Here is a 14,586-nt window from a genome sequence, read left to right as displayed (position 1 = left end):
AGTGACTCCTTTTCGGTTTATCTCTTTGTCTCAGGGCATGTATAGCTGCTGTAGTTTTGAGGATGAAACAGCACCGGGTGGGGCTAAATCTTTGCCTTCACACCATCAAAGTGCAATGATTACAGTCCCATCGCAGCCACATGTAGTCTCAACAGCTATGACTAACCCAGCCATCGTCATGGCGCAACAGCAGCAACAACCACAGCAGCAGCAACCACAGCCAGTCTACAAAACACCTCTACCAGGCTCCCCTCCCACCGTGGTGCATTCTGGGACAGCACTGGGTTCCTCCAACACCCCCATTTCCGGTGCTCCCCTCCCTTGTTCCACCTTCCTGCCCCGGCCAGACCGCAGACTGGCAGTGGTGGATCGCTGGAGGCTGCCCAAATCTGCCACAGCCACCAATCCCATGGCTGTAAGGGGGGGCATCACTGACATGGGACCCTTTGCTCAGAAAGTCCCACCAAACTGGGCTTCAACTGCTGGAGGAGGCGGGGGACTTGATGGCTATAAGAGATACTATGGTCCCATTGACCCTGAGGGACTGGGGCCCTGCATGGAGCAGCAGGCAGGGTCCCAGACCCCCAAGACTATGCCCAGGGGCCACCCCCAGCCCCCTCCAGCTAGTGTGGCCTTCTACTCCGAGAAGGGCATGGACCATGGGGTGGGGAAGAGGGTGGTGGGAGGTGGCAGTGGAGGTCAGGGGAAGGGGGCTGTGAAAGCTCTGGGTACTCCCAGACTGCCTCCTAAGAGTCAGGCCCCTCTGCCTCCTACACCCCCACTGCCACACCCCTCTCCCCCTCTCCCCTCATCCTTCTGGAGAAAGCGGAGGCCCAAGAAGCCCAAAGAGTCTGGAGGGCCGCTTTATGAGAACATTCTGCCCCTGGGGCGGAGAGGAGGAGCACGAGATGTTGTGAGGGAGGGAGGAGGGAGGAGGGCACGCCCCCTCTCTCCCCCGCTCTCACTACCTGTACCAGTACCCCTCAGCCCCTCCTATACCCCTCCTACCCCCTCTGCATCCTTGCTGTATACATCTTCGTCCTCTTCGTCGACCACCTCGTCCACATCCACGTCCTCATCTGCCTCATCTTCTCGCTCCACTTCTCCCACCTACTCTTACAGCTCCTCCAGGAGCACACGTGACAGGACTGGCGGAATAGATGGCGAGGATGATGACGATGATGAAGAGCTGACAGAAGAGTCAAGCCTTCTCCTTGGGAGGGGGAGAGATAGAGAACGCTCCATCATCAGGCCACGTTCCTTCAGCCACGGCCGCCTTCCACCACCCATACCACCTAGGAAACCACGTACATCCTGGGGTGAAAGACAAAGGGAACGTGAGAGAGAAAGAGGTGGGAGCCAGCTGTCTCAGCTCCAAGAGTGGTGGGCAAGCTGGAGTGAAAGAGAGAGGAGTGGAACAGGTGGAGATGCTGACCGACAAAAAAGGGAAAAAAAGAGGAGGAAAGAAAAAGAAAAAGAGAAGAAGAAAAAGAAAAAGAATAAAAAGAGGAAAAAGAGAGAGGAAAGGGAAAGGGAACGAGAGAGAGAAAGGAAGCGCAGAAAGGTTAAAAAGAAGAAGAAGAAGGCACTGAAGACAAAGAAAAGGAAGAAATCAATTGGTGGAAAACGGTCTGAGCCTGAGGAGGGAGATATAGAACCAGAGAGGGAAGGAGAGGCAGAGGGGGACAGGGAAGGAGGAATTCAAGACTACTCTTCTTTTTCTGCTCAGTACAGGAGCCCTTTTGGAGACAAAGGGCGGGATTCATGGGAAGGAGAGAGGGAAAGAGGAAGGAGAGACGGAGGAGAGGAGGGGAATGACAGGGAGGAGGAGGACAGCGGAAGAAGCAGGGAGAGGCGTCCCAAATCTTCACACTCTCATTCTAGACATCGCACCCCAATTAAGCGCTACCCTAACTTGAACAAACTTCCTGCATCAGTAAAATTTTGGGTGAATGGAAGAGGGGGGGACTCCAGTGCTCCTCCGACATCCCTCCACCCACTCCTTCCATCGTCCAAGCGGCGAAGAAGTGGAGGGATAGATAGAGAAGATAGCGGTAGAGTTGGAGAGCGACGCCCTCTGTTAATGCATTATGAAAAAGAGAAAGCACAGACAAGAGAAGGGTTGTCCTTCCATGAGTGGGACTCTGATGAAGATGATGATGACGATGATGATGAGGAAGAGGAAGAGAGGGATAGAGTGAGGGAACGTATGGAAGGGAGGGGAAGGAGGGCAGGTAGGGGGGCAGTCTCTGAATCAGAGAGGGACAGGGCCAGGGCAGAGGACAGTTACTCAGATGAGGGCTCGTCAGGGGAGTTTGGTCGTTTTGAAAGATACTGGGAGGAAGGTGCAGGAGGGAGCGGCTCTGGAATTGGGGGAATAGGTGGAGGAGGCTGGTTCTTTGGTACTTACCCAGCCAGAGAGAAAGGGGGTAGTATAAACAGTCGAGATGATTCCTTGCTTGGAACCCGGGCAGAGGGCTGGATTGGCGCTGATTTCTGGGGATCAGGGCCAGGTGTTGGTTGGGGATCAGGGGGAGGGAGTGGAGGGTTGGGCTCGCAGTGGCCACCACCCCCGACAGCTTTTCCTCCACCAAGACGATACTGGTCTATGGACAAGATTCCTGTGAAGGGAGAGAAAAAGTGGAAGAGTGGAGGAGGGAAGAGCAAGGGGAGAAGTAGGGAAAGAGGGGAAGAATCAGGACGGGCAACAATGTGTTCCTGTAGCCTTTACCCCCAGCCACATCCTTATCCACATCCCCACAGCCGCTCGCACACTTCCCACTCCAAGAGAGGATCCTCAGTGCTTTCCCATAGCCAAGAGGAGCTTCTCCCCCACTGCCACAGCTTCAGCGGGGCCTCTCGTCCCAAGTCTCTGCCTCCTAAACCAGATTCCAGTCAGGTGAAATCAGGCAGCCAGTCTAACCTCAGCCTCAGCACACAGCCTACAGACCATCCACCACAGTCCTCACCAACTTCACCACAGCCGTCCATGTCTCCTACCTCCCTCCCAATGCCTATCCCACCTCCGCCCTCCTCATCCTCCGTCTCACCACCAGCAGGGGTAGGGATGGCAGGCCAAGCCCAGGCTCAGGCTTCAGCCAGTGCCAAACTCCAGTACCAGAGACTGCGCTCTGTGCCACAGCCACGGAGGTTCTACTCCCCCCACCTGCCACTCAAAGCCAAGAGCCTGTGCTCACGCCGAGGTTCGGCCCACTTCTCCAGCCTTGAGAGTGAGGTATGACAGGGGGAGAGGAGAGAGGGAGACGTGGGAGCGAGCACTACTGCTATTGAAAACCATGGTGCCATGGCAGCTGGAGCCAGGGATAACACCAGAGATATGGCTGCCTTGGTGACCTTAGGTAATCAATTAGCAACCATCACTACGGGAACTAATACGGACAGCAGTTCCATTGCTAACACTACTCTCGGTGAGAGCAACACTACTGGCACCCGCTCCATTGTACGAGTTCTTGTGAGGGCGACTGTGAGGCGCCACACCAGGGTGAGCTACATCCGTTTGGATGGTTCCCACGACGACGAGCATGAAGGTGAGGCTGCTTCTCCGGAGACAGTACCTCCAGAACTCCTCCTCTGCTCTGAAATGAGCTTTGTGATGTCATCTTCGGTTCTCCTCCCTTCCCCGAGTCACAACTGTGGATAACAGTAGTCTCCAACTTGTGAGTAATGATGTCATGTTTGCACACACACATGCATGCACACACAAACACACAGAATATGCTCAAAACGTCTCCCTCCCTCTGGCTTTGAGAACACACCTTGGTGGGATGAGGAGAGACCCACCTTCTCCCAAAAGATGCCAGTGCTTGGTCAAAAGTCTGGCTCCCTGTCTTCATTGGCTGTTAGCTTTTAAACTGGAGTGGTGGACTGCTTCTTGCTGTCAGAGAGACTACACCCTCTTCTTCCCTTTTTTAAATAAGTTGATATGAAAAGCAATGCAGTCACCTCTCTTGTGCACTCTGCCTGATCACCTTTCAATGGGCAGTGAGGACAGTGCTACTTGTTTGCCCTTTGACCTCATGACATCATCAGACCCATCTAGCTCTACCCCAGGACCATCTATGTGATGTCACGTTTTACTACAAAACCTTTTAACCAATCAGACTGAACAGGAACCTTTTTTCCTCTACCACGTTGGAGCTTGTCATGTCACCTCTGGTCCAACCATAAATTGAACCTAGTATCAAAGAATCTGAACAGCAAACAAAACATTAAAAGAGAAATAATAATAAGAACAAAAAAGACATGTAGCAGAATTTTGTTTTATGTCTGTCTTTTTTTTCTTTTCTTATTTAGACTTCTCTCCCCATCTCCTATTTTTATTATATCAATATATTTCTCTGACTGTGTTAGTGTTTTTATAAAGAGGAGGCTGGATGTGGCTAGTGTTGGAAGTGGGAATGATTCAATAGCGGTGCCAAAATTCAACTGAAGAGCTTTTAGGCTAAATTGGTTTCTTAGATAAAATCCCGTCTTCTCTTTCCACATGACTAACACATAACTCATTCTCATGTAAATGGATCAAGGGGATGATTGATGCAATATCTGTAATTGGCACTAGATGGCTGCATAATATTCAAATAAGCTTCTGAGACAGTCGTGCAAAAGTCTCGTGGTCAGTTTGATGATTGTAGTGACATGATTCAGAGCAAAAGGTGTGCAGCTATGAACTTAATTACTTTTATGAAAGTGCTCAGTCAGGATTTATTCAGGGGAACTAGGAGGAATTTAAACTAAGTGCAGCTCATTGTAAAAGCTCTCTGAGGATATGTTTCTATGTTGCCTCTAATATTGTGCCGTGGCGCGGTGTGTGGATGATGGATTATGTGAAGCACAATTCATTGTATTTTTCAAACATGTGTGCCACAGTTGTAAATGCACAATCTCAAGGTAACATATTTTGCTGATATGGCTATTTCACATGATGTTAACTAATATTGCTGTCATGGGCCATACATTTCACTGTAACCAATGGTCAAACAGTAATATACCAAGACACTTGCACAAGAAAGTAATTTGTTTCTTATTTTTTCCTTTGGCAAATAAGACTGAATGACATACTGTGAATGTTTTGAGGTGCACATACAGAGCTGGCACTTCTTTGAATGCAGTCAGTGATAACTCCTGTTTTCAAGATTATCAGATGACTGTTTGACTTTGAGCAATATTTCCACCTTCAATGTGACAGGGACACAGTGGCACATCATTGTAGTTTATTTTCCTCTTTTGGAATTAGATCTAACGTTCTAATCAGGGTCAAATATTCTGCATCTTCGGTTATGTATTAATGTATCTTATTTTGCTGGAAGGATTTATTTCAGCTAATTGGGTTGGATGTGATTGTAAGAAATCGATAAAATCTGCAGCACCTGGCTTTAGGTTATAAATATGAATATCAAAATGCTACATGTTCAAGACTGAGTTGTGATATGTAGCATGGAACCTTCTGTGAGCTACATCAAAAGCCATCTACTGTGCGAACGTGCCAGTCTTGCAGAGCATACACTCTATTTTCATACTGTTGGCGTATCCACCTCATCTCTCACACTAAGACCAGCCACAACCCAGCTCTTCTTCTATTGTAGTTGAATGTAGCGTTGACATGATGTAGCAAAAAAAAAAACACCTACTTATTTTGTAGCTTTTGGATGCTGTTGATAATGGCCAGAGGAAGGGGGGAGGGGGTAGAACTGCTATGTGAGGGGCTGTGCGTTGTGTTTGTGCATGTTGTCACAGATCGAAGAGTTAGTTGACCTTCTCACTTCCCCCTTTTCACTGCTTTTCCGTTCTTGAGGCCAGCTGTACCTTTTGTCTGCACATGGATTGCTTTTTTCTAATTCTGCATTGGGGTAATCTTTAAAACAATCTGTTTTTAGGGAAATGTCCCACTCCCATCTTTTGGAAAGCCCCAGACTCATTGCATGTTTAGCTGAATGAAATCGCCAAGATTTGCGGTGGGGAGGGTTCTGTAGGTCAATTGTAGAATATGCCTGGGAACCGGGACAGCCACCTTTCAGTGAGATAGCGAGCTCACTCTACTCTGCAGCCCAGTAGTGGAAACCACGGCAACAGTCTGACTGCTTCCTGTGTGCTAGAACACAGTTATTTTCAAACAATTAACAGGGCTTAAACCTGGTGTGTCATTGAGGATTAATGATTTCTATTGAGGCGCTAATACTTAAGTCTGTGACTGCATGAACAGAAGTGACTCTTAAAAACCCTTTGGCTTATTTTGTTTTATTTATTTCATTTTATGCTGAGAAAAAAATATATTGAAATATACTATGTTTTTGAGAATGTACCATGTTATACTGTGATTTAACTGAGATATTTTATTGTATTCAATCATCATTTGAATTCTATCATTTATCTATAAAGAAATATATATGTACAAATAAATATATACATATATATACATACAGGTATATATATATATTAGTTAAGTTTGGTATATTTGGAGGAAGTGTTAGATGAAATAGTTTTAAATGTTTTAGCTTTGTAGCAATTCTAGACCTTGAAATCATTTTTGAATTTTGATTCCTCCTATATGACTGTGAAGACATTAGTGCCTGTGACAAAAAAGACAAGTAAAAGTCTAAACTTTCTATCCATCTGTATCTACTATAACTATCAGTCTGTCACTCCTCTTGTACTACCTAACATTGCGTTTTGACATTCGCTGCTTTTACATCTCAGTATGTTTCTCTCACACACTCTTTTGCTTTCTGCTGCTCTCCTCTGTGGCTCTCCAACCTGGTTTTCATTAACAGGCTACAAACCATCTACACCACTCTTTCAAACTTCTGTCACATGGTCGTCACATCTCTTTTTCAATTAACTCATCCATTGACCTTTGCTTTTTTTTAAAACTTTGATCACTTTCTTTTGAAATCAGCTCATCCCTCTGTCTGTCTCTCACTTAGCAAAAAACAGAGACCAGTAGATACTGTGTTTTTGCTCCTTTTGACTGATTGTTGATGATGATGATGATGATGATGATGATCACTTAATTGATTGATGAAATAATTAATGAACAATGTTACTATTACTGATGTGACTGAAGTGTGTATCTGACGACCACACCACTGTAGCAAGTCTGGGCTGTACCACACCACCAGCGAGCAAGTGGGGCCACAGTTGCTATGGTGTTGCCATGGCATTTTAATGGCGTTGCCATGGTGTCCTCTGCACCGCCACCACCTGGTGCCTGCTGGGTAATATAGCATAATGTCCTTCACTTTCCCCAAAGAGCTGGTCAAATATCTGCTATCAGTCCTGACCTCCATGAATGGAAAGTGAAATATCCAAAAGGATCACTTTGGAAGAGTATGAGGCAGCACATTTCTGCTGTCAGAGCTGCTCTAGACTGGACTGGTTTGGCTTGAAATGGCTTAGAGTGTTGATATTGTCTTGATAAATCTTTAAATCATCACTGTGTGCTGCCTTGCATGTTATCACCGTGGGCCTGAAATTTGTAGGGACAAATGTGCATTTACCTCCATATTTCTAATATTGAATATAAAATACGTTTCATGCTGAGACGGAACATGATTTATTGCATGAGCACAAATCAACAGCCCACTGCAGCATTAATCTGCGACGCTCGTCTCTTGCTTATATATATTTTTTTATCTCTAGCGATTTCTGAAAAATGCACACACGCACATTTGCTGTGCATACATATTTAACAGACAATGCGCACATCGAGAAGGCAATGATCCTCATCTTCCGTCAACCTTCATTTAGCTGCAGTTCAAATAATTGTTTCAAGTTGTCTGATCATCTCATAGAAGTTTTCCAAACACTAGAAACGCATTCATGCAACAGCTACTCTAATTTCTTGAAAATGTTTTTTGTGTTCAATTTGGTCCACCTGGGGAAGTAAAGTACATTCACAGTGACTGTTCTGCTTATTTTGAGCTGTGTCCCATGTGTGTTGCTGTGTACACCTTCGCTCTGCTGTGCACTTGATGTTTCTCATACATCAATTCTTGTTTAGATTAGTCGAGTTCAGTTTGTTGTACTTTGCTGACTTGCTCTTTCTATGATTTACTTCCTTGTCGTACTCTGCTTTGATTTATCAGATTTTCTTTTTGGTCAAAAGGCATGTGTTTGATACTCCAGTCCAGTCTAGTACAGTGCGCTCCAGGCAAACGTAGTGCCTGATTTTGTAAGTGATCTCGATGCAGCCTCAAGCTTATCCCCTCCCTCTAATGGCCCGTGACCTGGGAACCAATACGTGTGGTGCTCCAGAATTCAAACAGGGTCCTCATTGGCTGAATCGGCCATGAATTATATCATGGAAAAACAGGAGTGTCACACGTAGCACTCATCAGGTCTAGGGTCTGCATGTTGCACCATGAAAATCTTACCCTGCTGTAACAGAACACATATACCCACAGAAACCAGTGTGTGTATTCTCAGCATAGTACAAGGCCCAGTTCTGCTCTAGTAACCTTGCCAACACTACAGACCTACTTACGGGTTGCTAAGGCGGGTTGCTAGTAGGGTGATGTTGCTCCTAGCCCAGACTGGTCTGGTCTATGCCCTAATTTAAATGTGTTAGTTTATTTGACATTGTCTGTCTGGGGTGGGGCTGGAGGGTCAGTGCTGCACTTACTTCCTGAGAATTGCTTCATAAAATATGATTCTCTTTAATTAATGCCACTGGTGCTGTGTCTCCTTCCAATTCTTTTTCTTAGAAATGCGATCATGAATAGGGGGTTTGTGGCTGTGCAGTGTCTGAGTATGTCTTTTACCTTGTGACGCTATTCTCCATAAAAGCTCTAACTCAGTCAGAACTCTTTGAAAAATTTTAATGTACAGCTCTAAAAGAAGTTTCTTTGGTCTTCTCACAGTGTGTGTGTTCATGCTTGCTAGCACATATTTGTCAGAGGTTTCTCAGTTCTTCTCAGACTTTTGCTTTTATCTACCCAGAGTGGATTGAGCATAATCCACTTCTTTTGCCCTCAAAGAGACCAACATACCTAATACACTGTCTCAGCTCTCAACCACTGCCAGAAGCAAACAAGTAAGAGCCACTTCAACCGCTCTATGTCTACAAAAACACACAGATGTTTTGCTGACCAGAACAAAAATTTAAATAGATTATACCCTGATGCACTTTTCTGGGAGGTCATCCAGACACCTGTGTACTAATAGCCCTTTGCTTCTTATTTTCTTAGAATTTATGGACAGATTTCTTTACATAAGAAAAGTAAATGAAACAGAATTTGAAATATTTTCAATCTTCATTATCTCTTATCTGGTTCCTAAACTTTAAAATTTCCCCACAAATACAGTTCAGTCAAGTATAAGAAGACATCTAATAAGTACCTGACACATGATGCTCGGCAAGAGTGTTGAGGGGGTCTTAAATATGTTTTGTTCTGCTCCCTCTGCGCCTACGATCTGCTAATTAGCCATGCTTTGTCAGTGTGATGGGCTAATGGCTAATTGCATTGTGCGGCCTCTGTGTGTACATGCAGTAATGACTTAACGCTCTAATAAGATTGAGTTACAGACAGTTGGATCACTGTCTCCCCAAACACTGATCAGAGGTCAGTGTTATGCTTCTCTGTCTCTCTTATGACTATGATGGGACAGTGGAGCAGATAAACTGATCCTAGGTCCCCTATGTGGGCTTTTTATCTCTTACATTGTCTTATCATCTGTCTTAGAGCTGCAGTAAGGTGCCAACAGTGATGCAGTTTTCCATTTTAATATACTGGGTCATTCTTTTTATGCATTTTTTGGTAAAATATGTTTGAATCCTGTACTTGTAAAAAATGTTTTGTATTGGTCGGTTGATGAAAATCTTCACCCAATGCAGCAATCTCCTTTCCTTCTGATTCTTTTCTTCTCCACCTCCCCTCTCCTCCACGCTACAGCACCTCCAGTCACTTCAGCGTCAACTCCATGGTCACACACATCCACGTGCGTTAACACACATACAGTATGGTGACACACGCTCATGAACGGTGTGTGGGAATGGAAGCATTGCGCTGTGTCCCTGCTGAGGTGCAGCAGATTGATCCTGTACTGATCTGCCACCAGCTCCCTGGGGATTTGTAACGCATGTCTGCGGCGCAGGGCTTAACACACTCTCACTCCCTTTCTGTCTTTGTCTCTCTCATTCTGTCTTGATGTGTTGACTCTTGCTATGCAGTGCGGTGGCCTCACGCTCCTGCACCCCTTCACCCCCCCATCTTTCTCAGTAAGCTGCCAATAAGAGGTTCCCTTCATTTTTCTGTTTTGATTTTCTTTCAATATTTATTCCTCTGACTGTGATTTCATTTTTTTACTCTGCCCTTTTCTAACACTTTTTTTTCCTTCTTTACAGTCACTCTATCCTCACTGGGAGTTTTTCTTTTTACAGCATTTTGTTGAGATGTTGTCTTTGGAATCTTCCACAATTTCTAGTTGAAACTGCAATGTTTTGCACATGAAACATGTACGTTGTAGTGGAAATAGTTGAACAGTGCACTGAAATACTGAATATTTAATCCTTTTCATATCATATTTTTCTGATTGAAATCCATATCTGCCTATATCGACACACAGTTTACTCTCACAAATGCAGAACATGCGGAAAGGGTGTTGTGTTTCTCTTTTATCATGTGTTCAGAGCCCCAGGCTTCTACAACCCATCAGCTTGATCTCTGGAGTTGAAAAAACATCCAAGCATCCTTTCATCTCATTCTTTTTCCCCAGCTACTCAACCAATCTCTTGCTTCCTCCATTTTCTCGTGAGCCACACTGGGTCTCGACCAGGAACAAATGAGCTAACTGACCCACAGCTGATACCACAGCATTTGTTTGTGTGAGAGAGTCAGAAACAATTTGTGTACAATTACTTGTCTGTCATTTCTGTTTCATGTGTGTTTGCATGGTAGTATGCTTGCTTACCTGTCCCTATCCAAAACAATTTATGTTGCACTTTGTGGCTATTTGACTAGCTGTGATAGTAATGAGTGTATTTACACAATAATGCAAATACTTTTCAAGCAAATTTGGATCATTTTAATATTTTTTTCTTTTTATTTTTAACAAATTATATTTTATAATATTTTTAATATTTTTGGGGGCTTTTTATGCATTTAATGGACAGAACAGTTAAAGACAGACAGGTAATAGGGGGCAGAGAGAGAGGGGAAATGACATGAAGCAAAGGCCGTCCAATGCGGACTCGAAGCAGGGCCGACTGCAGCGAGGACTGTAGCCTTTATTCATGGGACGCCTGCACAACCCACTACACCACTGACCACCCCAGGCTCATTTTAGTTCTATCTATCACACTTGAGATATTGAACTGTACACACATCATATATGGTATTTTTATACAATCAAAAACAATCAAATGTAGAAAAAAAGAAACATGAAATTTAAGGCTACTGATATTTTATCTGCTCTCTATTAACTACTTATTCTAAAAGCAGTGGAAAAATGGCCATCACAGTGTCCCAGTGCCTAAAGTGACGTCTTATGCGACTTGTCAGTCTGAGATGTTCCATTTACATCAGGATGAAAAAGGGTGAGATGGAAAATACATTTTAATAGGTAGAACGAGACAATGTTTTGTGAATGAGGAATTCATGAAATAGTCATTTTCTGTAGTACTGAGTTAAGTTGCTTATTTTATTTTGGTATTTTCATGCTTAGGGATTTGTTTGTTTCTTCAGCCCGGCTGCGAGAATTTAAAGTGGAGAGAATGAATAGCTTTGTGTGTTAACAGTTCTTCAGATAGAGCCGTAACATCAACAGAAAGTTTAACTTTGCTGCAATGTGTGACCAATATGTTTGAAGCAAGCATACCACGACATCTAGGGCACTGTAATTATTCCTACCAGATTCTTGTTTGTCTCTTTGTGTGTGTCTCTGTGTCTAATGCCACCTGCCTAAAGGGAACTCATCCTAGAAAACTGGGATGAAGATTAAGATATCCTCAGACTTTACCTTGTTCTCCATTCGCCTCATTATCCAATCGCTCCTGTTATCCTGAATCCCCTGTCCTCCTACTTCAGTCCTTCCCCTCAATCACATTTTGTTCACAACCTTTTCTTCCTCCGTGTAACCGTAAGAAAGCTTTGGCAGCCCACCACTGAGGCTTTGAGTTCTTGTTAGTATTTTGCACATACAATGAACAGTAATATGTTTCAGCTCACATGTCTATTTGACTCATGTTAGTTAAAAGAGGGCGGTCTGACTTGGCTATGGTCCTAAACTCGATATGTTCAAGGCCTCAAATTCAGTATTCCCTCAGTGGAGACAGGAGCTGACAAACATCAATGTTTTATCTATAAACTGCTAAAAAAAATCATTGAAAGCATGTTTGAAGTTGCTAGAATCAGTATCTTATCTTAATATTAGATCTCAGAACAATTCTCTGTGGGGTCGCAGTGATGCCTCCAAAGCTGCTCTCACCCCTCCTTTCAGCACAGAACAGCTGACATTGAGCAAGAGTCTCGTGAACATAGTATAACAGCTTAAGTTGGTTTGGACTTAATGTTGGATTTTGATCCATCAAGTGACAAGCGACAGATCAAATGAACACTTTTGTTGCTCCATTACCAGCATTGGCAACTATTTCTTACAGATGGGTGCACAATTTTTTTCTCAGCCCTAAGGACTGAGCACTAAGGAGATCTATAGTCTAAACCTAACCAAAGAGTAGGTGATAATGACACTCAAACCTTAAAACAAATATTTTAAAAAAATCTGAAAAACATGGATAGCCAATGTGTTTTTAAGCAAATGCCCTGGTGTGTGCATCGCTGGACTCTCATCTGTGACATCTGACTTTTTAACCACTGTGAGATTGCTATACTTTGCTTTGTAGTTTCACTGCATTTGTTCCAGTCTTTGTTCTAAATCACGTCATATTTTTTTTTTTTTTTTTTGCAACTTATTTTTTATTCACTGTTTGGTTGGGTACATTAATCAAAACTTGTCAGATTTAGGCACAAAAAAAAACATTTTAAACAAGCAGAATTTGGCATTAGATCCAGCCTTCCAAGAAACTGCACACTCTTTACAAAGTGTACCTCTGGTCACAAGGTGGGAGTGATACCTCATTTCCACAAAGACTTATGATGTGTACAACTACTTGTATAGAATACCCATATGGAGCATTACTGTGACAAAAACAGGATGAACAGTGCATGAAGAAAGTGAAGTGAGCAGGTTTGCTTGCGTTGAGAGTAGCCATTTTTGTGATGTACTTTTGTAATATGTTTGCGCCACAAACACAGTTATCAGTTTCTGTCAAGCAACGGACAGAAACATGGTCAAGCAATAAGTTTGTTTGCTTGTTGGCTGATTTGGGAGTACTTTGTTACCTTTAACTTTGTTTGATTAATATGTTGTATATAGATATGATCATGAAAATGATCATATTTGATGAGGAACAAAAGAGAGATAAATGGCCTTATTGGGAGGAACTGAATTCCCCTCACATGGAGTGGATGCAATTAGCGTGAGTTTAAAAGTCACTTTGGCCATATTTGTAGTGACTTTTTGCAATATCTGCTATTTCACATGTGGTTTTGTGCCAAATTCGAACCCGTTTTATTGCCTAATCATTATACCACACAATACCAAACGTTCACATACATTCAGCTACATGTTTATTTTATCAAGTCATAGACTTTTTCTTTTTTTACACCTGATAATTAGGATTTTCTAACAACTTATATCTTGTTAAAAAGCTTTTTAATTGTGGGCAGATACATTTTCACCTGGTTTTGTATAATAAATGGATTGAGACTTGACCTATTAGTCTTAGTGCATAAAAAGAGATATCACAAGGTTGATAGGAGGCTCTGTGTGTCCAAAGAGAGCCTTGTAAAGAAAACGATGAGGCCCAGTTTTCCACGGAATAATATTTTTCAACACATTTAATACAAACTGCAGATCAGAAAAAATGTTTAATACACATAGTGGAGATTCTTATTGGAATGACTGGATTGCTGGTTGATTCTTTTCTTACACAAAGCTGTGAAAATTAGGTGTAGAAGCAGGTGCTTAAGATGATACTTATTCATAGTTTCTACTGACATGAAATGTGAATCATCTCCTTGTATAAGCAGTTTGGAGGTGCCTCAAACCACTTCTCTAAACTGCTTATGCAAACATTCACTTTGTTACATGTGAAAATGCTCTTTTTAGTATTTTGATCAGTCACTTGGGTTGGGTTGTATCAGCCTGTAAGCGAGATTTGAGAAATTGTTTGGTTTTTTTGCTGGCATGATGCTGCATCAGGGCTGTGTTCATAGCTTGTTAGGGCTGCTGTTGTGGACACAAATTCAGTCACTGCAAGGTTAAAGTTCCCAAAATGTCTATGAGTCATAGTCCTTAATGCATAATATCTAAGTTAACAAGCAATATTTTCCCCATTTTTCTCAACTTTGTGAACAATACACATACTGTTTTTAAGCACTATGCCAGAGTAACACACTACAGAGCCAATTTTTACTCTGATGGGACCGAAGCACAGATTCTGGCACTTAAGTGTAATGTACAAAGAGTTGCAATGATCTCATAAAGACTGCACGGAAGAATGAATTACTA

General features: G+C 43.2%; 1 protein-coding gene across 1 annotated transcript in view; it reads left to right on the top strand.

Moving 5' to 3' along the window:
• Positions 1–13,960, top strand: part of grin2db (glutamate receptor, ionotropic, N-methyl D-aspartate 2D, b) — a 60,530-nt gene extending 46,570 nt beyond the window's left edge. The window contains exon 16 of the mRNA XM_072394113.1: positions 35–13,960. Within this exon, the coding sequence (XP_072250214.1) occupies positions 35–3,241 (3,207 nt within the window). The 3' untranslated portion in view covers positions 3,242–13,960. The remainder of the gene's footprint in view (positions 1–34) is intronic.
• The last annotated feature ends 626 nt before the right edge of the window (positions 13,961–14,586 follow it).

The sequence above is a fragment of the Leuresthes tenuis genome, unplaced genomic scaffold (genome assembly GCF_036924035.1).
Source record: "Leuresthes tenuis unplaced genomic scaffold, fLeuTen1.0.hap1 SCAF_10, whole genome shotgun sequence".
Taxonomy (NCBI): Eukaryota; Metazoa; Chordata; class Actinopteri; order Atheriniformes; family Atherinopsidae; genus Leuresthes; species Leuresthes tenuis.
Note: the sequence above shows the minus strand (reverse complement) of the source record. Positions and strands in the feature narration are given on the sequence as shown.